This window comes from Lissotriton helveticus, chromosome 3_1, assembly GCF_964261635.1.
Source record: "Lissotriton helveticus chromosome 3_1, aLisHel1.1, whole genome shotgun sequence".
NCBI classification, from domain to species: domain Eukaryota; kingdom Metazoa; phylum Chordata; class Amphibia; order Caudata; family Salamandridae; genus Lissotriton; species Lissotriton helveticus.
This window is the reverse complement of record NC_136061.1, coordinates 361,771,017-361,797,021: the sequence shown is the minus strand read 5'-3', so window position 1 is coordinate 361,797,021 and position 26,005 is coordinate 361,771,017. Positions and strand designations below refer to the sequence as shown.

General features: G+C 46.6%; 1 protein-coding gene across 19 annotated transcripts in view; it reads right to left on the bottom strand.

Moving 5' to 3' along the window:
* The window catches only part of MYO18A (myosin XVIIIA), an 864,705-nt gene that overhangs the window by 118,433 nt on the left and 720,267 nt on the right, over window positions 1-26,005 (bottom strand). For all 19 annotated transcript variants that reach the window (XM_078680070.1, XM_078680063.1, XM_078680078.1 and 16 more), the window contains 2 exons: window positions 16,773-16,856; window positions 6,114-6,251 (listed from right to left, as the gene is read on the bottom strand). In XM_078680070.1, coding sequence (XP_078536196.1) covers window positions 6,114-6,251; window positions 16,773-16,856 — 222 coding nt within the window. The remainder of the gene's footprint in view (window positions 1-6,113; window positions 6,252-16,772; window positions 16,857-26,005) is intronic.

Below are 26,005 nucleotides of genomic sequence, written 5' to 3'. Positions count from 1 at the left end.
GCCCCTGCAGCCCCCGTGGTGCAGGGGGGGGGGGGGGGGAGCTCCAAGAGGCCCCCTCAGCACTGTATTCTAGCCTGACAAATCTTGACTGAGTTCGGAGGGGGGAGGGGGGAGCGGCGCTCTGCACTTTGCAGGGGGTCCCCCTCAAGTTTTGTTATGCCACTGTTCATTTCCAATATTTATTCCCAGATATTCTCTGATTTGCCACTTTAAAGGGGGCTAGTCAGTCCTGACTGGCGGCTTTTGTAATTCAAAGCCACTGAGTCAGTAGACGATCAAGCAGATAACTTTATTGCGCACATTAATAACTGCAGTTGGTGCTCCCTCTCCAGCCAGCACACAACGGTCTCCTGAGCGAACCCTACTCTGCCACAGTACACCAACACCCTAGAACATGGGTGATACAGCATTCTATGTTAAAGAGACACGTACACTAAGCACATAACACTAACTATATATGATAAATAATGTTCATATATAATATACAAAGATACAACAGCAGCCATAACCTGAACAATATCTTTTGGCAGCCATTACAGGACTCTGGGACCTGCTCCATGCATCCTGAAAATTATTTAAAAATAGTATATAAGTGGGCACACCCTAACTCCAAGGGGTATGCTGGGGTTTAGGCGGTTCTAAAGAAATCCCCCACCCTTTTGATTGGTAGGTCACAGCATGGACAGCATATTGTGGCAGCCATTACAAGACTCAGGGGCACTGTCTCCATTGACATGCAGGCATAAAAAGCATGTTTTTGAGAGTCACAGAAAAGAGCATATATAAATGGTGATAACAGATTTTAGTCACAATATGAAACACTTGTTGGTGGCACCATATTAATTTTAGGAATTATGGAATAACTCTGATCCTAGCCTTGGATTGGATAAACCATGTTTGAAACCGTTTTCTCTCATGATGTTCATATAGAGGTCCAAAAGCTAAATGGAGAGCATACTTTCCGTAAATGATTACTATCTTCCTCAGCCATGTAAAATAAAAAGTATGAAATTCTGAGTAATACATGTACTTCCAACAGCAGCAGAAGCCTGTCAGTTGATTCCCCTTGGGTTCTACTGGAGCCGCCCAGAGTGTTCTGATGAACTGGAGAACTAACATTCTCTATTTATGACACAACTGGGGACACCTGAAGCCATCTTGAATCATTCCCTTTAGAAATTAAGAAAATTAGGGGAGGGGGTTGTCATAGAAATTCCGAATAGTGCTCTAGATGATGATCCACATTTTCTATGATTTCTCAAATGTATTTGTATCCATGTCAGTAAAACATTCTGATATGGTTGCCGCGCGAACCGCTGCTGACATAGCGCTCTTTTTAAAATACCTTGCTTGTTTGCACAACATTGTTTTTAAAATTACCTGCACTAGAACTGGGGAATTAGAAACTTGGGAATTCTCTTCTGTATCCTCGCCGTTTGCCCTGAAGCTCTGCTGAGACCTCCACCCCTAGACCTAGCCAATCGGCCCGAAGGAGGAGGAGTCGGAGGCGGGGCTCAGGTGTTAAAACTTTCCCCAGCGTAGGAGCGGGCAATTGTATTTGGTGTTGCCACGCGAACCGCTGCTGACATAGCGCTCTTTTTAAAATACCTTGCTTATTGCACAATATTGTTTTTAAAATTACCTGCACTAGAACTGGGGAATTAGAAACTTGGGAATTCTCTTCTGTATCCTCGCCGTTTGCCCTGAAGCTCCGCTGAGACCTCCACCCCTAGGCCTAGCCAATCGGCCCGAAGGAGGAGGAGTCGGAGGCGGGGTTCAGGTACAAATGCCGACCACCGAGCGGAAGCGCAGCGGACGCGCCAGCGGCAAGCCCGTCTGCGCCCGTCCGCACCAGGCCGGGCCCAGGGGCCATCCCCCCTGCTCGAGTCACCATCTACTCTTCAGAGGATCTAAAAAAGCTAAATATATTAGACCTCCTGCCTTGCCCTGCTACTTGTGCACGCCTTGACCTCCTAGGCATCTCTCATAGGCGCAATCTTTCAGCCCCCTGGCATACCACTTCTGGAAGAAACCACAGGCTAACAACGGCCCAGAATAAAGATCTTGTGCTACCCATCATTTACCTCAACACCCGCTCCCTAGTCAAACATCAACTAGACATCTTTCTCCTCCTGTTGTCAGACAAGCCAGATATATTCTTTATCACCGAAACCTGGCTCAATGCAGACTCCACCCCTGACATCTTGGCAGCCCTCCCTGACACGTATTACAACCTACAGGCTAATCGTGCTCTAGGAAAAACAGGAGGGGGGGGTAGCGGCCATCATACGTAAAGACCTTGTCTTCACCTCCATGTCCCCTTTAAATTTTCCGGCAACAGATAATATGATCATTAAGCTTGGTTCCATGACAGGCTCACTCATCTGTGTCCTTATATATAGACCTTCTCAGCATATGCCCTAATTCCCCTTCTCATTGAGTGAACAGTTGGCCCCTTTGGTCACGGATCACGCTAAAATTCTCCTATTAGGTGACCTAAATTATTGGTGTAACGATGACACTGGTGGCCCCCACGCGGCCGAATTAATGGAATTACTTCTCAACCTTAATCTCAGTCATCATATTTCCTCCGCCACCCATATCAAAGGTCACACCTTGGACCAAGTTTGGTCCGCCAACCTCACAGTATCAAGGCCCCACATTTCTCCTTGCATTTGGTTGGACCACCATTTAATAAACTTCTCCATCTCTATCCTTACATATAGTAAGCCACCGGCGCCCGAAGGAGGTCTGGTTAGGAAATGGACCACCCTCAACACCCCGCCTTCTTGGATAGTCTAGCCCATTCCATTCCCGAAGACACTCCGGATGTGGAATTAGCCGAGGCTAACATCTCGAACTAGCTATTAGCAGCAAAGCAGCAAGTAACACTCATGCTCCTCTTAAAAAATTAAAAATCGCCCGGCGCCTGGACGCCCAAAGGTGGTTCTCCCAAGATCTCAGGGCTCGGAAACTAGATTCCCGCCAGAAAGAGCGGAAATGGAGGCAGGCTTATGCCCCAGATGCTAAACTTGCATATCTAGCGGCCCGTTTAGACTATAAAATGGCTATTATGTCAGCTAAAGCAACTTATTTCTCGGAAAAAATCGAGAAATTAAATAATAAATCTAAAGACATTTTTTCTATAGTCAACAAGCTTTCTAATTCCAAGAGACCTCTTCCCAAAATTGTGCTCAACAACTGTGTGATACTCTTAACAGTTACTTCTTAGATAAGATTGCCACCATTAAAGCCAGTATCCCAGTTACTGATCCCATGATGGCTCCCCTTACCGCAGTTTGTAGTACCCATACTTTTGATCACTTTCCACCCATTGATATCCATTCCTTACAGGCCCTACTGGTGAGGGTGAAATCCGGCTCTTCCAGGGACTGCTGCCCTCCGCATATCTTAAAAGATACCATCTTGGACCTCCCGCTCCCTATTCTAACCCTCCTCAATAAATCTCTCTCCCAGGGAAGGGTCCCTACTGCCTTCAAGGAGGCGATCGTCGTCCCCCTCCTCAAAAAGCCAGGCGCAGACCCTGCAAACCCCTCGAACTATAGGCCGAGCTCCCTTCTCCCTTATCTGGCCAAAGTCCTTGAGGCACACGTTACTACTCATTTGTCCAACTTTATAGAACAGTCTAACTACTTGGACCCTCAGCAGGCTGGGTTTCGCCCTGCTCATTCCACTGAGACAGTTATCACCACAGTCATGCTCTCCGAGGAAATGCCGATAAAGGGATGCCACAGGCCCTGGTCCTTCTGGACCTGTCGGCCGCGTTTGACACGGTCGACCATACCATCCTTCTAGACCGTGTCAAACAGGCCGGCGTATGTAAATCGGCATTCGACTGGATCAGATCCTTCCTTAGCAACCGCACTCAAGCGGTCCGCCTAGCCCCCTTTAACGCATCTAAGCTCCCCACTACTTGTGGGGTCCCTCAGGGATCATCACTGTCCCCCCTCCTGTTTAATCTGTATCTTTCTCCCTTGATCCGATCCCTGAGGGAATTCAAAGCCACCATGTTTAACTATGCCGATGATCTACAATTGATCTTTACTATAGATAACTTCCCTGATTCCATCCAGGAGTTCCATAGCACCCTTCTCCATATTCGTCAATGGATGGATCTCAACCACCTAAAACGTAACCCTGGGAAAACCGAGCTAGTTCTCTTTGGTAAAGGTCAGACACTCTGGGGCCCCCACTATTGGCCCTCAGAACTCGGCCCTGCGCCGACTCCTTCTCCCTACGCCAAACGCTTAGGGGTTATCATCGATAAGGATCTCTCCCTAAAAGCTCAAATTGGTGCGGTTGTGTCCTCTGGTTTCTTTCAACTTCGCAAGCTTAGAAAGATCAGTCGGATGCTTACGCAATCAGCCCTGCTCCAAGCGGTAATTGCCCTGGCACTATCTCATTTGGACTACGCTAATTCCATCTACTTAGGCCTTCCACTCTGCCTTACCAGGCGTATCCAATTGGCTCAGAATCAGGCAGCCAGACTGATCCATCGGCAACCACGCTGGCAGTCTGCCAGGCCTCTGTTGAAAAATCTCCACTGGCTCCCCATCCCTCAACGAATCGCCTTCAAGACGGCCTGTATTATTTTTAAATCTATTCATGACCATAGCCCCCAATTCATCAGCTGCCTCCTGGCCAGATACCTCCCCTCCCGTAACCTACGCTCTGCCAACTACCATCTCTTGACCACCCCCTCCTTTAAACTTCATCGCCAAGGAGGCCGCAGGTATGCAACTCTGGCACCCAGACTCTGGAACTCCCTCCCTTTGGAGATCCGGTCTTGCAACAAACTCCTAGATTTCAGAAGACTGCTAAAAACGTGGTTATTCACACAGGCCCACGTATAGTCCTCTGCGGTCCCGGTATACACTTGACCCAGCGCCATGAAACCTTACGGTGTACGTGCGCTCTATAAGACACTTTTAACATAACATAACATGCAGACTGAAACATGCACTTTCAACACCAGCAGTGGTCAGTCAGTTAACTCTCTTTTGATCAACTGCAGCTTCCCACAGTGGTATAATGAACAACTAGAGCTCTAAAATTCTGTATTTACGACAAAACTGTTGCACACCCAAAGCTACCTTGAAGTATTTCCTTTAGAAATGAACAAAATGAGGAGTTCTGTTTGTGATACAAATTATGGTTGGCGCTCTAGTAAGCGAAAATAAAGACACATTTTCTATCAGTTCCCAAATAAATTTCTTATTCATGCGAGTAAAATATTCTGCCATACATACTGAAAGGTGTACTTTCAACACCAGCAGTAGTCTTTTAGTTAACTTCTTAGAAATCAACTGCAGTGTTATCATCGAGTTCTAATGAACAACGGATTTGCTAATGTCTTGTACTCAAGACAAATTTGAGGCACTCCTGAACATTATTTTGTTGGAATACCACCTTACGAAAAAACAGACTGAAATAAAAGATTATTGACATGTTAATGCAGGCATGAAACCAGAGGGTTAAAAGTGTGAGAGGGTGTGGGGTTTCAGTAATTTGAGGCATAATATATATTTTTTAAAGGCCTAAAACAAGTTAAAGAGAGAACCGTCAGCATAAGTATAGCATCCCCTTTCCACATCTTTTTACTCAGCCGACCCAATCTTCTAAGTCGTTTAAAAAGTCTCTAATTTTAAAATAGTAACATTTTTGCGCATATATATATGCATATATATATACACAAATACACTAAAAGACAAACTTTAAAGTGGTGTTAAAGTATGCTTATAGGAACTTATCTTACGTTAAAAATAACCTAGAAATTCACTGAAATAACAAAGGTTAAAGCGGCTCTATAGTTGGGTGTTTAAATAATATAAAAACTAATGTCTACAACCCGCAAAAAATTGCAATTTTTCCAGCTTTAGTTTACTGATTAGACTATAACTGGTGTCCCCTGCCATGCACTGCTTACGACGTCATATATTACATCACTCATGACATGTTTAATGATATTATAGATGACATCATGCAATTTACTGCAACACCGTCCTATAGGGTTTATAGAAAAGGGCAGTAGCAATATGAGCTCCCACACAGCCTTATCTCTCAGACTCAGAATGCCAATGACTAGCACTCACCTCCAGGCGTTTGACTTGAGTCCTCTCAAACTCCAGCTTTGTGTCCAGCTCCCGTATCTTCGCTTCTTGCCGGCTGACCAAGGACTTATCCACCATGGACTGCTCCAAAAATTCCAGCTGACTTTGAAGGCCTTGTAACTAGATTGGAGAAGAGAGAGAGGGACAGCGATAAGCGATATCCTAAGTCTTACTTCCATGACTGGCTAAGGCCAGAATACTTAACTGGGTCTGTTCAGGAGCATAGATGAAATGTGGCTAGGATCCTTCACAGTACGTGCCAACATTTTGGAATTAAAAAAAAGAGGAGATTTTGAAAAAAAATTAGGGGACTATGTTTTCGGGTCTGTTGGTATGTAAGCTTCCTGATGTAGGTCTAGTGAATATAAGTGCGGTACATCTAGTGAGCCAAAACGGGAAAGTTACATTGGAAAGTCTCCGTGCTCGCTACTCAAGGGGGAGCAGTTTGGCAAAGACACAGGGCTGTGAAGGGGCAATTTAGTAGAGACTCATCATACTTTATTTCGGTCAGTTTGACCATAAAAGTTACATTTTAAAACATTTCATTGAATTAGCAGGTACCCAAAGCATTACATAAATTCAAAGGAAAATAGTACACAAGCACAGGGACTAACAAAATGCTAGTTCATCAAATGATCGGCCTCTACACGCCCTATTTGCTAGATCATATTCATCATACAAAATTGGTGTTAAAAACAATATAAATATGTCGACGTTTTAAAAGGGGTTAAAAACATACATAAAACTGAACAGTATGGATTGATGTGGATCACCTGAATGTTAACTCTATTGCAGGGTGATTAGCATATTTGCCAGCATAAATTTTAAAACACAATTTAAATAATTCCTAAAATTTGAGCCCCATTCTCTTCCTAACCAGGAATACATTAAATAAAAACCTGCTTACAGAGAAGACTATTGGTTGTGATGAGTCAGTTTTCAATATACGCTCAACAGTACTGCAGCGCCTGCTATCTAGGGCCCTGCAGAGAGGTTTGATCCAGCGTTTTCTGGCTTTAATATATGCTGGACAAAAGAATAATATATGAGCTTCATTTTCTTTTCCTGGAATATCACAAAGTGAACAAGTATCGTTTCTTAGGCACCCCCCATTTCCATTCCATCTGGATGTGTTAACACCTATTTGGAGGATGCCATATCGAAATTGCAGGTATAAAGATTTGGCTAGCGGGGGCTTTATCTCGTCGAGAAAAGGCTCTAGATATGCTACATCTTTAAAAGCCGGAAACTTCACGGTTAGGGACCCAACGGTCGTGTTATTTACTAGATTAAACATTATGTAAGCCCAGAATGTCTCTTTTAGATGTTTTTTAGAAGATACTGTTAGCTGTTCTGGGTCATTCCAGTAATGGGATAAGCCTAGCTTTTGCATCCATGACATAACGTGTGTTAACCATGGAATGTCTTTGGGTCTTCTCACTTTTAAAATGTCCTGTAGGCCAATCTTATAATGAGTCAGTTCAGGAGTTGACCAGATCCTGATCCAGAACAAGAGTGGCCTTAGTGCTGCATGATGGTCTGTACATTTTGTATTCAGATCCAATGTAACAGGTAACAGCGGCGTCCTGCTAGGGAGTTTTAATAATTGTCTGTAAAATATGTTTTCTTCCCGTTCAAAGTTCTTCTTGCACTGTGGGCCCCAGATCTCAGCCCCATATAGCGCTGCCGCTTGTGCTTTAGCTTTGAATACCTCCCATGAAGGAGAAATTGCCCTGCATGAGCTAGCCTTGTGTTTTTTAGAATTGGTGTTGAGTTTTGTACCAGCATTATCCTGCTTTTTTCTATTTGGCCTTTCCAGGTCATTTTGCTATCCAGGTTGATTCCCAAGTAGTTGAAGCTATCTACATACTCTAATGATTGATTGTTTAAAACAAGATTCTTTTTAAAAGATCTATGCGGCTTTAATGCCATGTATTTGGTCTTGGTGGAGTTTATTTCTAGGCCCTTTTGCAAGCAATATCTATCGAAAGTGTCCACTAGGGATTGTAGTCCCTTGGGAGTTTGGGATATTAAGATGGTATCATCGGCAAATAATAGGGCCGATACCGCTTCACCCCCAAGGCGAGGGGAATCATGCTTGTAGTCTGATAGGAACTCAGGGATGTCATTAACATATAGTGAGAAGAGGGTTGGTGCCAAGACGCACCCCTGTCTTACTCCTCTTCTCACTGGAATTGGTTTAGTTAATTCTCCCCTTGGTCCACATCGCACTGTAGCAAAGTTCCCTGAATGTAACTTTACCATTTGTGTTAGTAATTCCAGTGGTACCCCAATTTTCCTTAATGTCTCCCATAACTGGGGGCGAGGGACAAGATCAAAAGCTGCCCTTAAATCTATAAAAGCAACGTAAAGGCTGCCCTTCCCAAAAATAATGTATTTCCAATAAATGCACATGAACCTAAATACTTGTCCACGATATTGGAAACAAACATTCACTTTAGAAAAAGAGGCACTTTAGCAAAGCTGATGAAGAAAGAGTAAAGCACCCAGCTCAAATCCTGTCTCGTGGATATTGCAGTAAATGTTGATATTTGTAATTTTAGATAGCACATATTACTGGTGTTAGGTGTATTTCTAAGCACCCTATCCCACTTTTGGCACTAAGAGAAGTGGTAAAGCATTTACCCAAGATCACACATTTCGATCAAACTTGGAAGCACGGTTTAGATTGTCTACTCCTCGTTCTATGGCACAGCTAACTAACATAGCTAAGTCACATTGTTTGCCTTGCAGTAAAGCCTGTTTAACTGTAGGGAACAAAAACTTGTTTGGACAAAAATAGTCAGCCAAGGTGTCTTTTGTATCTAACGGATGGGTAATCAAAAAAGTATCTTCAACAGGGATAACAGAATTCCTCTAAAAAACAGAGAGCGAGGCCAAAAGAAACCCGACCAGCGAATATGGGTGCACTTCAGCACTGGTCTTTAACTCGTGCTAGGTATGGGCGTGGCTACTGAGACAGGGTAAAGAGGGCCACACTACGGGGGCCTTCTGAAATACAACATCCAAGTGCCTTCCAGGGCACAATGCCCTTAGTCTGCCAGGACACAACGCCTTAATGCCTGCCTGGGTACATTCACCCCAGTACAGAGATCTGGGCCTAAATCCATCATTTTTTTTGCTTCCCATGACGTTTCAGTTTGAACCCAGCCATATGCAAATCAGTCTTGACCCCGCTCCCTATAGGAACAGTCCTGCACGAACTAGCAGGCCAGGTCCTGCCTCGACTGTAAACAAACATCCTAGGACCAATTTCAGGGTTTCACCCCTCATAAGCCAGGCTAGCTTGAGTGGCAAGGAGAGCACGGGACCCATGTCTGGACATCACCGTCCCACTCGGGGTGACAAATGCAAAAAGAACAATTGATGGACAGAATGCAGAACAATGTCATACATTCAACCCAGGACAGAGATCTGTGCCTAAATCCATAGTTTTTTGCTCCCCATGCCATTCCAGTTTGAACCCAGCCATACGCAAATCAGTCTTGACCCTGCTCCCTATAGGCACAGTCCAGCCCGAACTGCCAGGCCGGGTCCTCCCTGGACTGGAAACAATCATTCTAGGACCAGATTGGGGGTTTCATCCCTCATCAGCCAGGCTAGCTTGACTCCAGTGGCATGGAAAGCATGGGACCCACGCCTAGGTATACCCATCCCAATCGGGATGCCAAATGCAAAAAGAACAATTGATGGACAGAATGCAGAACAATGTCATACATTCACCCCAGTGCAGAGATCTGGGCCTAAATCCATCATTTTTTGCTCCCCATGCCATTCCAGTATGAACTCAGACATATGCAAATCAGTCTTGACCCTACTACCTATAAGAAGCGTCGCTCAATGGTTAGAGGGGCAGACCCTGATGCAGAGGTCTAGCCCGGGACCAGGGTTCAATTCCCCGCCTCGGCGGGTCTTGGGCTCAAAATTCCATGGACCTGATAATTCTCGCCTCGGTGCCTATTCCAATCATGGAGTCCCACTCTGCAACTCTGGGCAATAGCTTGCTTAATCTCCACAACGGCCCCCACAACGCTAAGGATGCCTGACCTCCACCTTGGGGGTGCCCAGGAGTGGACACCTCACAGGGAAAGCCAGGATGGGTTCCACAGCGGTATTCGTACAAGCGCCTTGAGACCCTTACGGGTGAGTAGTGCGCTATACAAGTATCAATTTACTTACTTACTAATTTACTTAAGAACAGTCCAGCCCGAACTGCCAGGCTAGGTACTCTCTGGATTGGAAAGCAGTATCCTAGGACCGGTTTCGGGGTTTCACACCTCATCAGCCAGGGCAGCTTGACTCCAGTGGCATGGAAAGCATGGGACCCACGCCTAGGTATACCCGTTCCAATCGGGGTGACAAATGCAAAAAGAACAATTGATGCAAACAGTCTTGACCCTGATGAGGGGTGATGCCTCAAAAGCGGTCCGAGGATGCTTGTTTCCGGTACAGGGAGGACCTGGCTTGGCAGTTCAGGCTGGACTGTTCCCATGAGGCACAGGGTCAAGGCTGATTTGCATATGGTTGGGTCTAAACTGGGGTGGCATGGTGAGCAAAAGAACAATGGATTTAACCCAGATCTAATGACTGGGGGTAAATGTTTGATTGGCTCTGCATTCCATCCATCATCTGTGTGTCTTTTGCTTTCTCGCCCTAAGTGCGCTGGTTATGGCCAGATGCGGGTCCCGGGCTCACTGAGCCACTGAATTCAAGCTAGCCTGGCTGATGAGGGGAGATGCCCCAAAACCGGTCCCAGGATCCTTGTTTCCAGTCCAGGGAGGACCTGGCTTGGCAGTTCAGGCTGGACTGTTCCCATGAGGCACAGGGTCAAGACCGATTTGCATATGGCATGGTGAGCAGAAGAATGATGGATTTAATCTTGATCTATTGACTGGTGTAAATGTTTGATTTGCTCTGCATTCGTTCCATCATCTGTGTGTCTTTTGCTAGTGCCTGTCAGGGCACAGCAGTCAAACACCTTCCAGGGCACAACACCCTAATGCCTTCCAGGGCTCCGCGCCCAAATGCCTTCCAGCCAGGGCAAAGTGCCCAAATGCCTGCCAGGGCACAGCGCCCGTTGGCCCGTTGCCTTCTGGACAGGCGGCCGTGGTGCCTTCTTGCCCATGTTCCATGTTATACTGGCCCCTTCCCCCGGTGCCTGCCAGGGCAAACATCCCAGTGTTTCCACTTGGACTGTGGCTTGACTCCTGGGAATGAACATCTGGGTGGCTCGTGGTGAGCAGCATGTTGGCGTCCTTTAAACCACACTATTGATTACATCCATAAACACCGAATCGGCTATAGCATCACGGGGTCGCAGTATCGTGAGAAGTGTCTAATGTGTATCAGCGCCGACTCCGAGGCGGAAATATTAGAGTGCTTAGCAAAGCTTCTGAGAGCAGTCCACGATTCCTGTGCGCACCAACGGGAGGGAGAAATCTATACCCCGTTGATGGCGGCCTCCTCTACAGCCTGTAATAATCTCAGACTGAAACCAGCCTCTGCGGGGCTTTATTCCGTTCATCGATCGAGGATTACTGGCCGTGCTCGCACCATTGTTTTTCTAAATCAGTTCCCGCGCGGGGCTTAATTGGAAAAGATGCGGGTGTAAAGCTGCGCCTTGCACAGGAATTGTTGGACGCAGATTCAGGCAGGAGGATGGGGCAGGCTGGAATTCATGAAGCCGGGGGAAAGACACACCAAGGCACACACTCGGCCAATCTACAGGGTAGTATGTCGGGGCAGAGGAACACGTGCTCAAAAAAAATCGTGGATACCAAGAAGAGGTATATACGTTCTACAGGGAGGCATGGGGTATGTCACCGAACAGGCAAGCTAGTTAGTGGTGAAAAAGACGCTATGCTGACCAGATACCAGGGCAGGTCCTACCAATCTGAGTGAAAAGTATGTCACATGGAAGTGAAGCACAGTCAGATGGGGGCAGTGCTTAATTTGGCCCGGTGGAGCCCACGGAACTCATTTTTGGGGAGTGGTACTTATTTTTCCGCCACAAAATTTGAACCCGAGTAAGAAAGAGAAATACACAAAGGTGTGGAAGGAGATGAAGGGAAATGCTGAAACTGACAATGGAAGAATGAGGGGACGAAAAAGAAACCGCAGGCGTGAAAGCAAGATAAAGAGAGATTTAAGAGGCACGAGGTTGAAATCAAGACTAAGCAGCCTTGGCATGTGTCACTCCTGATATTCGAAAGCGCAAGCACTTATTGTTTTACAAAGTGAGCACTGGATGGGGTGCTCTAGGTGTCAATGCCAAGAACAGGTTTTAGCCAATCCTTACAGGCTGGTACATCACAACAAAGAGCCTGGGGCGTTGGAAAGAGGCATTTTCCTGCAGAAAATCACCTTCAATAATAATATTAATAATAATACACATTTGTATAGCGCACAATCACCCGTTAGGGTCTCTAGGCGCTGGGGGCCGTCGGGAAGATTAAGCAAGCTATTGCCCAGAGTCGCACGGTGCTGGGCTAACCTGCCGCCGGACCCGGGGATCGAACCCTGATCCCCAGATTCCAGCGTCAGTCGCCCTGGCCGCGGCGCCACACCTCTCCCACCATGTGGTGTACACTTAAACAATATTCTAAAGGGACGCAGTAAACGTTGTTGTTACACATTCCATAAAGTTATTTCCAAAATGCAGAGAATCTTACTTCCACAGTAGCAATCCCCTGATACCCGCAGGCTGCACTCAGTGCGGAGACCCTCAGATTTACCTCGCAGAGTCTGGCGAGCGGTCGCCGTGGCAACGCTGGCGCAGGTGTGCGCGGTGACGGCGCTCGGTGATATGGCTAGCTCGGGCGCGCGGCGGCGAGTGTGGGGGCGGCGCGGCGCGAACCACAGGACGCACGCGAGGCGGCGCCTGCGTCAGTGCGCACTGTGCCCGGATATGCTTTATTGTATTTGTCTGTGGGTGTCTGTCATTTGCGTGGAGGGGTAGCAAGCAAGGCCTTGTCGCCGTGTCTGCACGCGCGACTTCTGTCCTTGTCGGTCACCTGCTAGTTTGGAATATATGATTTTTCAACGATTTCAAGTTCCACGCATGGCATAACCACGCGAATTTTACATCGCAAGTGGCTTTACCACGCTGGAATTTACAACGAAGGATTGTACCACGTCTTACCTGCACGTCTTTCTCCAGCAGCCCTTACTTCCATCTACCATGGAAACAAGCGTCAAAACACGTCTTCCAAAATAAATAAAGGACTTCTTTTTTGACGTACACTGCACGTCTTTGGGGGAGGCTCTTTCCTTTTACTTCATTAATACCACAGAGCGTTTTTTTTTTAAATCTAACTCGCTCCTTAATTGTTGTTATTTTTTGGGGGGAGACCCCCCCAGCCCCCCTAGCCCCCCTCCCAACCCTCCCCCAGCACGACTGGACGGAATACCACGTCTCCCCCCAACCCACGCTGAACGTACTTTCGTGGTATAGACGGTCGTGGAAGGCACCCACGTTGAAAAAACGTTTGCGTGGTAAGTGTACCGTGGTAAACGTTATGCGTGGGGATGCCTTCGTAGTAAATGATGTTTCCCCTAGTTTGGTGTCTCTGTACATGCCTCCGACAGTATATTCGTGCATGTAGTAGTACTCATTAGGACTTCACAGTACAGATGCTCACCAGGTGTTTGCCGTCGTCTAAACCAAGTCTGCATGTCGATGCGGCGCAGTGGGTACCAGTGTCTTAGCATTAACATCGTCATACCATCAGTGTGGGCGACGCGTTATTGTGCGCGGATTTCAGTGCCGTGTATTTGGCAGTTAACTAACCCTTTGTGTGTGGTATTGACTTTTGGTGAGAGAATGTGTCTTGCTGTATTACCGTAGCGTTTCGAACAGAAATGCTAAAGAGAGGTTCATCAAACGCGCCATGCCCTTTTCACTTCATTATAACTGCGGGGCGTAGAAGACAAGAACAGCGTTACACGGCAGGTCTGGGTTTACAATGCAGTGAGTACTTTGCCCAAGAGATCCTGGCAAAGGACCGGTGGGAGATAGGAAGTGATGGGCTGCATCCCTCGAGTTGGACTAGGTGGTTTCCCAGGTGCCAATGAGGAAGACAGCTAGAGGTCTAAGGGGAGTGAGTGACGGGCACAAGGGAGGGGCAATAATCTGAATTGATAATATGGCTCGGGGTTTTAATACGAGGGTTCAATTTAACTTCCTCGACATGTCTGTGTGTACCTGACTACACACGTCCCTCTAATAATTCCAGTGCCTGCCTATGAGTTTATGAGTATATTTGTAAGCGTTACAGTCCGGAGCGGTTACATACTAGTACCCCATCCTGCGTTTTGTTGCTTTTTCTTCAAGTTCCCCTACACATCTCTTCATTTTCTTCAAGTTCCCCAGCTCATCTCTTCATTTTCTTCAAGTTCCCCAACTCATCTCTTCAATGTGTCATATCTGACTCCCTGCCACTCCCCCAAAACACAGATCACCAGTGTGCCAACTCTAAGTGCTTTGCAGAAGACCCATAGACTGCTGCTGGACAGGGGGTCACCAAAAGTGGGGCCAAGATTTACCCCTGAGGCAGTAATCTCCCTTAAATAGGCTGCTGCCTGGTTAATGGCAGTCTATAATAAATTGGGGGTATCTTTCCGGGCACTGCGGCAAGGTCTCATGATCTTTCCCTGTAAACTCCATGCGGTTGAGTTGACCATAGCGGTCCCTTGTCTCTACATATGAGGGTGCGGTCAGAGGACTGTATTGCATCACTGAAATTGTTGGTCCACGGCTGCGAAGATCGCAAGTGTGCATGCCAGGCCTCTTACCACACACTCTGCCCTGAATTATCTGCCCGCCTGCACAGAGCTTCACCAAGAGAAAGGACACCAGCCTCGGCCTGCAGAGAGCTGAGGCTGGTACACTGTCAAGCAGCAGCAACAGCCCTGGACTATAGAGATCAGCCCAGATAACCGATTGCAAGACACAAGTCACGTGAGCAGCACGGTCAGCGACTCTGCCTACCTGGTATGCCCACCATCCAGCATACGCTTCTTTCCAGCCCAAAAAGTGAAGGTGTCCTAAAATTTCCCTTCACCAAAGGATGCATTTGTTGGCCTTGCATTCTGACAACAATAGCCCCAATTTGCCTAGGCTGGCGTCAACCCCTTCGCCCCCCCACTTATCCCAGTATTTGCCAGTGGAACACCAATCAGACCCTCACCGCTGGTAGGTGGTGGAGATCCAGCTTAGCAGCCCCGGAACCAGATGTAGTTATCACAATATTGCAGCTTGTCTATTAAATATCTGTCATTCTACTCCACCTGCTGAACCTACCCAGTACATACACATCACAGAGGCAAGAGGGAACCCCTGGCCGATGAAAATCTCTATTATGCCCAAAAAATTGCAAAAATACAGCACCAACCCTCAAGTGGCAACGCTATAATCACTATGTGCCCTCAACCTTAGGAACCAGAAAAACAACACTGCGATGGACAGGGGCTTAGATATGGGGCGGCTTCATTGCCAAATGCCAGGGGCCTCTTGTAACAACTGGAGCACAGAAGTCTCGAAGGACTTGCAATTTTCTTCAGTGCTTGACTTTAAAAAGTTTGTTTTAACCACTGTTGTATTTACAGTAACTCTTTCACTTCATAGTACTTACTTTTTAAAGTAACCGAGTAGCAGGTATTTGTACCACTGATGTTTAGAAGCGAAGAGAAGATTAATCTTTTAACGGGTTTGTGATGCCAGCTCCTGATTTAGCAATGCCACATACATCAGCAGGTGGAAGCTGCCTTACACACCCGTTTGGAGTTATAACTCCCACGTTAAACGAGCTAGAGACCTCTGGGGTTCACCTGAGAATATTTCACTTCTACTATTGATCTAAGGTTGGTTCAGAGATGGGGTTGATGGCATGAGGTATTTACCGCATCCAGTAAATGCGGATACCGGGTACAGTAAATACCTCCTATTCGAAGTTTTCACTCAGAAAATTAGGCGCCACTAGTGCAGTTCGGGGCTTACTTCACTCACTATTTACTGGGAATTGTCCTCTGCTAAATGTCAGCATGTTTGACCCGCCGAAATGTATCTGGAGAAAATTGTGGGGATGTGGTAATGACAATTGTACTTGGAAAGCCAATATGTGCATAATTTAACACCCTACGATTAATTAAGATCTGCATTTATAATATAGACATATTTGTTTTAAAATCTAATTAATCATTGCTTCGCACAGCGACCTTTACTGAGTGTGAGAGCTCTGTGTTACATTTCATGTGGTTCAGACCTTCACATCACCTCCCACATGCTGGGCCTTTTCTGCTTGAGCACAATTTGCATAAAGCGAGTTCTGGGTGGCTGAGTCTTCACCTTGTGCTCACTGTCTTGGACCTGCAGGGGGAGCACATGTGCACCTTAGAACCTTGCTCCAATCATTAGAAGCATCCGCAGGACAAGCGTGCCTGTGAATACCCGATCACACATGTACCTGCATTAAATGCCCCTCTGAGCCTGTCACAGAGTATGTCCCTGCATGCCTTCTTTTCGTGCCTTTGGCTGCCCTGCACCCATCAGAGCTCTGTACCTGGTGCGAGGTGCACCAGGTGTGAGGTGTACAGTGTCACGGTGTGGTGGCTGATAATCACCTTCTCCAGCTGCTCCTGCTTCTCCTTGTTGGCCTCCTCCAGCTGAGACTGCAGGTCATTGATCTGCGCCAGGTCGCGAGAAGCCTGTGGAAACAGAAGATGGAGATTGGTTTACATAGGTGCAGCAGAGGCCATGCACGCTTTCATGAAGCCTATCAAGACATACCCTGGGCTACCCGTGGGCTGTAGTGGCGACCGGCGAGCGTGCAGAATTGTCTTGGACAGTAAGAGCATTTCATACAAGCATCCCTAGCCTAATGCGGTGCAACTGACACCCACAGCACTGCTCACACCCGCTGCTGTACATTATAACTTGTGGTGCTTTGTACCGACTTTGAGCAGCTTCGAAGCACAATCAACAACAGTTTTAAGCGCTGTTTATATCATAAGCTGTCGATTTCATAGGTACTCAGTTTCCCATCTTGGAAGGATGGGTAGCTCAGCAGCAGGCGCGGTGCGTCCATTGGGGCGTAGGGGCGAAGCCCCACCTAAGCCCCACGGACCCACCACGTCGTCACTAGAAGCCAAACACAATTATTTTAAAAAATCGCGCTATCTGCCGGCCGGGAAACCGGGAGACACCCGACCTTCCCGGAGTGCGTGGGGGGGGGGGGGTTGGGGAGGATCGGGCTGCTGCAGCTGCGCAAGTGTATTTTCGGGCACAAACATGCCCGCGCATGCGCAGATCGTTTTCTTGTGAATTCCCCCTTAGAGAGAGGACCAGGGGGCGGCCCGCAGCCCCTGGGGTTACACAGGGCGACTGGGCGAGGAGTCATGGTGCCCCCCCAGCCAATCCTGGCGCAGGATTGGCTGGTCACTACATAGCCCGGTTACATAACCCCTGACCGATAGCACGGCCGACTTTGGTGCTGGGAAACCAGGTTCGAGCCTCTTATCGAACCATAAAAATGTATACATGACTTACTTTGGTGTTAAATAAATAGATATTTTAAAAAACAAATAAAAATGATGTTCCGACTAAGGTGTGAAATTTGTGTTGAATAAATACATGTTTTTAAAAACAATTAATATTAATCATGTATCATTGGTGCTGGAGTACAAGGTTCGAGACTGGTATTAAACACTGACAAGCTGTGTGCAAGTTATATGGTCATAAAATACATGAATGATGGATGCAGGATGGGTGGATGCATGAATGGATGCAGGATGAATGATGGGTGGATGAATGGATGGGTGGATGCATGAATGAATGATGGATGCAGGATGGGTGGATGGGTAGATGAATGAATGATGGATGCAGGATGGATGCAGGGTGGATGGATGGGTGCATGAATGAATGATGGATGCAGGATGGGTGGATGGATGGATGGATGATGGATGAATGATGGGTGGATGGGTGGATGCATGAATGAATGATGGATGCAGGATGGGTGGATTAATGAATGATGGATGCAGGGTGGATGGATGGGTGCATGAATGAATGATGGATGGATGGATGGGTGGATGCAGGAATGGATGCAGGATGGATGATGGTTGGGTGGATGGATGCATGAATGAATGAATGATGGATGCTGGATGGATGGATGGGTGGATGAATGAATGATGTATGGATGGATGGGTGGGTGGATGGGTGGACACATGAATGGATGCAGGATGAATGATGGGTGGATTAATGGATGGGTGGATGCATGAATGAATGATGGATGCAGGATGGGTGGATGAATGAATGATGGATGCAGGATGGATGGATGGGTGCATGAATGAATGATGGATGGATGGATGGATGGATGGGTGGATGCATGAATGGATGCAGGAATGGATGCAGGAATGGATGATGGATGGGTGGATGGATGGGTGGGTGGATGGATGGATGCATGAATGAATGATGGATGGATGCTGGATGGGTGGATGGATGGATGGGTGGATGAATGAATGATGGATGCAGGATGGATGGGTGGATGGATGGATGGGTGCATGAATGAATGATGGATGCAGGATGGGTGGATGGATGGGTGGACACATGAATGGATGCAGGAATGGATGCAGGATGGATGATGGGTGGATGGATGGATGCATGAATGAATGATGGATGGATGGATGCAGGATGGATGGGTGGATGGATGGATGGGTGGATGCATGAATGAATGATGGATGCAGGATGGATGGATGGGTGAATGCATGAATGAATGATGGATGCTGGATGGATGGGTGGATGCATGAATGAATGATGGATGCAGGATGGATGCAGAATTGGTGGATGGATGGGTGGGTGGGTGGGTGGATGGATGGATGGATGGGTGGATGCATGAATGATGTATGGATGGATGCAAGGTGGTTCGGGCTCGCTCGCTGCGCTCGCTGCGGTGCAATATGCAAATTAGTTTACGCCCCACCACTTTCAAATGTCACCAGCCGCCCCTGCTCAGCCGGACTTACCGGGATTGAAGCTCATGGTGAGCAGTTCAAGGGAGATGTCAGCAATGAGCGATTAACCCACTGAACCATCTTGCCAGCTTCATGGGACTATTTTCACCCGTACAGCAGAAAAATGTGTCTGTAGTCACTCACATGTTCCACCACCGAACACTCATGCAGCATTACAGCCACCTCACCCAGCACCAGTCACCCATGCAAACTGGTCACTCAGTCTTGCAGCATTGAAAGGATTATTAACAGCACCGCGCGCTCCTCCACCACCTTCACACCCAACCATGGACGTCTTTAGGGGGTTGCAGCTGCGACCCGTAGATTGCCCTCTGAGACCCTTTGCACTGCCTTTAGGCCCTAGCCTCAAAGGTGGAAACATCAGTGCCAGGAACACGGGGGTAACAACAGACTATTTTCTGTGCATTTTTCACTGTACTACTAGTGAATAATATTTAATTATTTACTAATAGTTTAACAATTACAATTTAGGGGAGAGGAGCACAATTACAATTTAGGGGAGAGGATGTGGCCTAACGACTAGGGCAATTGACCTCGTAGCTGTGAAACCGGGTTCGAGTCTCAGCAAGGACGCTTAACATCCTGTGATTCTGGGCAAATTAATTAATTTCCCCGTGCCTAACAACAATGCATCTATCTGTAACGCAACTGGTGCTCATGAAAGTGCTCTGATACCTTCGGGTCTAGTCGGCGCTCTATAATACAAAAATAAAAGACATTTTACCTGGAATGCACCTTTGATCGCAGCGAAGGTAAATAAAACATGCATTTAAATGTATGCTGTGTGTGTGCTTGTGGGTAAGAATGTATGTGAGCGACAGTGTGTGCGAGGGAGTGAATTTAATTAAATGTGAGAACGCAGTGTTATGCTTTCAAAACGGTCTTAGACCCTGGCGTGCTAAAGGTAATTCCTGTCTTATAGAGACGGCCAGTGGTAAAATAATGTTGCTGGCATAGTTGAGGCAATTCGTAGCCTGACAGACACCTGTGGAAAAATATGGGCAGCACATTGGAGGTAATTCTTGGAATAATAAGCAACCATGGTAAAATACGATTAGTGGCATACTAGAGGTATTGCCAGTGCTAGCCTATTGGAGGTATTCCTTGGCAGTGACTTATGGGAGGAGGGCAACCATGACAAATGCCATCTGAGGTATTTTTTTTACAATAAGGATCACCTATGATCTATAGATGGCAGACATGGAAACATTCCTGCAATGGAATATTGGGGGCACCCCTGGCATATGGCGCATCCATGACAACATGCTGTCACTGGTACAATGGAGCAAATTGTTAACAAATGGTGGCCATCCATAGTACATTTTGATAAAATGGGATCTATTCTGAGGGAGCATCAGATTTCATTAGCTTGGTATATCATGAAAAGATTTGAAAATGTAAAGAGTGTCATTTCAGAGCCTATGTCATTTTAGCAAATGTATTTGAAAACTGTGCTTTAAAATGCATTATATAGCCACACTCTTTTCACAATGTTCATGGGGGAGGAGGTAATTTGTTAGTAGAAGCCTGGTCTTTCGGCTACGTGTGCTCACTACAATATCAGGTGAGATTTACTTCCCGGGAATCTCAAAGATTAAATCAGCTTAGGTGGCATCTAACATAGATGTTTGTGATGTCATTATAATTAAGGTCATATGAAATGAGTTCCTTGGGAAAAAATAAACAAGATCAAGGGTAATATGACATCACTTGGTGTGATGTCATTAAGGTCACAGGGCATGTGATGTCACTTCCGCTACCCCTGGCATTTTGATGAATTGACACCCAAGCACCCGACCCTGACAACACAACCCTCCCTGCTGGCAGTACGAAGCCATCTGCCAATCCGACACCAACCCATGCAGCAGACACCCTACTCCGTAAAGCCCCATACCAACCTGACAGCAAAACACTCACACAGCCGCATAACCACCGATTCAGCAGAACAATCATTCCTGCCAACACTCCACTCTCCCCTGCTGCCGCACATCAACCCCTGCCAGCACAACAACCACCTCCTGCCAGCAAAAGGCCTGCCAAGGTCGGCAGGATGCACTGCTGCTGCCAGCCGATACACCTGCGGCAGCAGAGCCTTCAACGCGGGGCCAGATTCAAGACTTCAGCCTCTCCACATAGGAAGGGGCGGTGGGTGGAGGGGATTACTGGGGGTGGGGGGCTGCAGAACAAGAGAGGGACTAATCTTTGCAGTGCTAGGCAGAGTGAGCGCGTAGCAAAGGTAAACAGAGTCAGACAGAGAAAAAGACATTCTCTGTGAAGAATGTCAGTGGGATGTCGCTGGTTATCTCTATGACACTAGTCAAGGATGCTCAGATACAATTTCTAATGGACGCTATCATGGAGGATCCAGTGTTCTTGAGATCGTTCTACAAACAAGCTCGGGCCTGGTTCATGTGTATTTGTCACCCCTGGCAGTAACTGTGGCCCATGCAAGGGAAATCTGGAGTTCCACTTCCGAAAGCACCAGTGGCGGCCATCTTGCAGTTCTTTACGCATGAAGAGCCTTTTCTGACGAGGCTTGGGTTTTACTCATAAAATTGCTTCCTCTTCCTATTTAGTTCATTTGAGAATTTCCCATGGAGGAATTTAAAGAGTGACACATCGTAACTACTCTGTTGGTCCAGGATTGTATTTATTTATTAGACCACCTATGCCGATATTTTGTGCTATAGGTAGTTAAATGTTAATGTTAATTGGCATTTGTATAGCGCGTAATCACCAGCGGTTTGACAGTGTAAGCTTAGCATCTAATTTAATGCCTAAGTTCTTCACAACAGAGACCGGCATGGGTGCAGTACCCAACTCTTGTGGCCAGAAGAGATTAGACCAGGGGTTGCCACCTGTGGTGATGGTTAGTACCTTTGTTTTGTCAGGGTTCACTTTAAGCGAATTGGCAGTCATCCAGTTTACTGTATACATAAGGATGTTCTGTACACAGGATTGCGCTTGAAGGGAGCTGTCGCTCCGAAGGATCAGTTGAGTGTCATCCCCATAGTTAAACACTCAACAGTCCATTTGAGCCAAGGCTGCCACCAATGGCTGGAGATAGATGTTGAAAAGAAGTTGGGACAGCGCAGAGCCCTGTGGTACTCCGCAAGACAGTGCACCTTTACTGGACACAGGGTCCCCTACCTTAATCCTTTGTGACCGATCCTTCAGGAAGGAGGAGATCCATTGATGTGCCACACCGCAGATTCCCAACTTCTGAATTTGAGCCAACAGTTGGCCATGATTCACTGTGTCAAAAGCGGCTGATAGGTCTAGCAGGATCAATACACAAGGTTTCCTCTTGTCTGCAGCAAGCCTGAGCTCATCTAACACCAACTTTGTCCTGTGGTGGGCCCTAAAGCTCGCCAGCCGCACCTGAAGTAGCTGGTGTTTCTCGATAAATAGTGAGAGGGTTCTAAGCACATGTTGTTCTATGACTTTGGCCAAGAAAGGGAGCTTTGATATAGGCTGATAATTCTTCAGGTTGTTGACGTCTGCCCCACTTTCTCCAACAGCGGAGTTTCTTCCTTGAAGCTGAGTTGGACCTGCCCAGTTGTCGGAGATTGATTGATGAGGGAGAGGAGATACCTCCCCATCACTGGGTGGGTCATCTTAAACACCCTAGGTGGACAGGGGTTCTCTGGTGACCCAGACTTGACTCTGGCCATGATGCATTGGGTTATTCATTTGTAATGGATGCGACTATTTGTATTATGTTTTCACTATTGATGTAATGGGAAATGTAAAATGAAAAATGAAATGTACAACAAATGTTTCATAAGTAGCGTTTATTGAAATTCCTGTGATACATGATTAAAATGTTATAAAGGAATACTACTTCATTGTTGTTGCATGTCAAAGTCCTAGCAGCCACACTGGGGCTAGGCCACTTTCAATGATTTACGAATGCTAGCAGGCATTAATTTGACATTGCACACGTATCAAAATAGATTCACTAATTTTGCAAACTGAGTGCGATCTCCACACACATTCATTGTTGCATAAATGTTTGGCACTTTGATAAAAGCTGTGATATTCTTAACTGAAATTCTCAAAAGATTGCTAATTGCTTAGGATTTTGAATTTTTCTTACAATAACCAAATTAATCTAATATCTGCCTGAGTCTATTTCTTAGTCTTGTTCGGTCTTCCATTTAAACTGTACTATTTTACTGATGACTTAAATGTCTTAGAGGGAGAATCAGCGAGCTCTGTCAGAGCATCAAGTATGACTTTCTTTTGTTCTGCATTGCTGTTGCAGAACTTTTAGTCTGCATAATTCTAGTCCGACTTAACTTCTTCAGGAGGTTCGGTCTTCCCGTTACTGTTCTTTATTTCTACAGCATGGTCTTGAGAATGGTGTACTTAAATTTGATGTCAAATTCATGAGTTAGCTGTCAATTAATGGTTCTCATGATGTGGTGTTTTGGCCATCCTAATGTCCACCCCTCCTGTCAGCGGAGAAAGATTCATCAGTGGATCATTGCCTCTGTGGTGAATGGAAAGACTTCAAATTGTCTAATCGTAAAGTGCCCAATACGGTAATAGTAGTAAAAAGTGTAAGCGGGGGCTGGGGCTCTGTTGTTATGTTTGTCTGGGATTTCAAGACACTGTATTACAGCCATACTAGCCCGATAGACCAAGCCAAGTGCACAGCAATGCTAGGAGGTCCAGATCCCGGTTTGTACCCACTCTGTAGACCCCACCTGGGGGGCACATGAGGTGCAGTATCTATTATGGCGTAGGCCCAGGCATGGCCCTCATTAGTGTAGGCAGGGAATTGTGGCAGTTGTTGGTTTGATGCACATTTACTCTGTAGTTGTTTTTCCCTCTTAAGAATATATGGTGGTTTCTGACTGGTGGGCAGATCCGGCAAAACATCCTCCCCAGTGTCCACCACTGCAGGCTTGCTTTGAGCCTCTGGGGAGCCATGGCCTCTCGGGTGTAAAAATCCCCTGCAAGCGGTGAGTGTCCGTGCGGGACGTTAACAACGCCCTGGAGGTGCTGGATCCCTGTGGTGGTTACCTTTAGGGGAAGACACTCGCATTGTGTCTACAGGGAGTGGGGTGCACAACCCAGGCACTCTAGGGTCACTCTATCTGGCACAGGCCTGAGCCACTTGCTGAAGTAGAATTTGTATCTGGCGGTCTGTAGCCAAGGTGCTCATTAATGCCTTGGAGATGATCCTCATTTTAACACCAGCATTGCTCGCTGGTGCGCAGGGAATGACCCTCCTTTTGATGCAAATGGTTAGCTTTGTGGGGATCAGCAGCACAGCCGTCCTACTGGCCACGCCTGGCCCACCAGTCCACCCTCTCTGGGTCCCAAGAGGATCCCAGGCAAGCTTGAACTGCACATTAAGGCCTTTGTGAACTGTTTCTGTGGCGAGCCTCTGTATTTTGCCTAGCTGGTGGCCAGATGAAGCAAGTAGCTGGGTCGTGACCGGAGCTGTAGTAAGGAGTTCTCACTCTGCCACCATCTTGGCCTCGCTCCTATTTTATTTGTGATAGAACAATGAGTTTGACAGACAGATGAGACATATGAACTGATTTTGAGATGCATAGTGTACCTGCTATGAATCTCTGTGAAGTTCATTGTGCATGTAAAGCAAAAGGCTACAGTCTGAGCGCTATACGAGTACTGCAAGCACCCAGATAGACACTCTATGTATAATATATATATGGAACGGCAAAATACACATTTTTTCATGTCAAATGTTTACACTGCATAAAGTGCAATGGAGTTTTGTCTACTAAATGCCCACATCCTGTAAGTCAATGGGTGGCTTTAATGCATGGTTTCGTACGTAAGGAGTTCATTGTTGTGTTTATGAGAACAGGTCATACACTAACTTTACTTCACTTGATAACATTGGCTGCATTCATTTCTATATTAAGACGTCTCACAATTGTTTCTCAAATCTTTGGACATGATTAGAAAACGATTGATTTTTTTATGTGTAATTTTGGCAAAGAACATGAATTGATTTTTAGTGATGTTGGTGCTAAATTGTTACTTGTATCAAAGTTCACATGACCTCCCATGAGGCAGTTCTAAACGGCTTAGCCAGAGATACCGGCAGAAAGCAAAAGAAGGTATGAAGTCCTGCTTAACCGCATGCGCGCTAGCGGTTTTCCTGCTGCGCGCTGCGATTTTAAAAAAAACGCGTTACGTGACTAGCTCAGCTCGTCATCCGCGTAGCGCAGGTTACGCCCATGACGAGCTGAGCTCGTCATGAGCGTAGAAGGGGTTAAACATTGCAGTCCTGGAATGTAAACCCCAAGTTGAAATAGAAGACTATGTACGCAGTATCAGTTTTGAATGAGGTACACCCTGCAACTAACAGGATCTAGAAGCAAAAGCCTGGCAGACCAAAAGTGGTTGGCAGAGAAAACAGAGTCAGAGGCAGGGGGTGACGAACGTTGGAAGATAAAATTAAATGAAGAGGGTTGGGTCTTTAGTCCAGAGCAATTACAGTCCATTTATGGTGCAGAATTTTAAAAGTGCATCAGTGAGTCAGCCCAATAAAGGGAGAGCGAGTGAGTGTGCGTGTGTTTGGTTTACTTGACACAAAATAGTTTTCTGCTTCATCAGTGCAGGTTTGAGATTCACCAGATACAGAGTATTTTTATGCCTATTTCCTAGCATGCATATGTACAGGAGTGTGTACGCCATCCTGTTCAGCGCAACTTTATGCTTTTTTGCGTGTGCATTTTGATACGTGAGCATGCGTGCACAAGTGTGCCTGTGTTCAAATTACTAGGGATTGTGACTCTGTGCGTCTTCATTTATCTGCACACGCATGGGTGCAAATGCCTGTG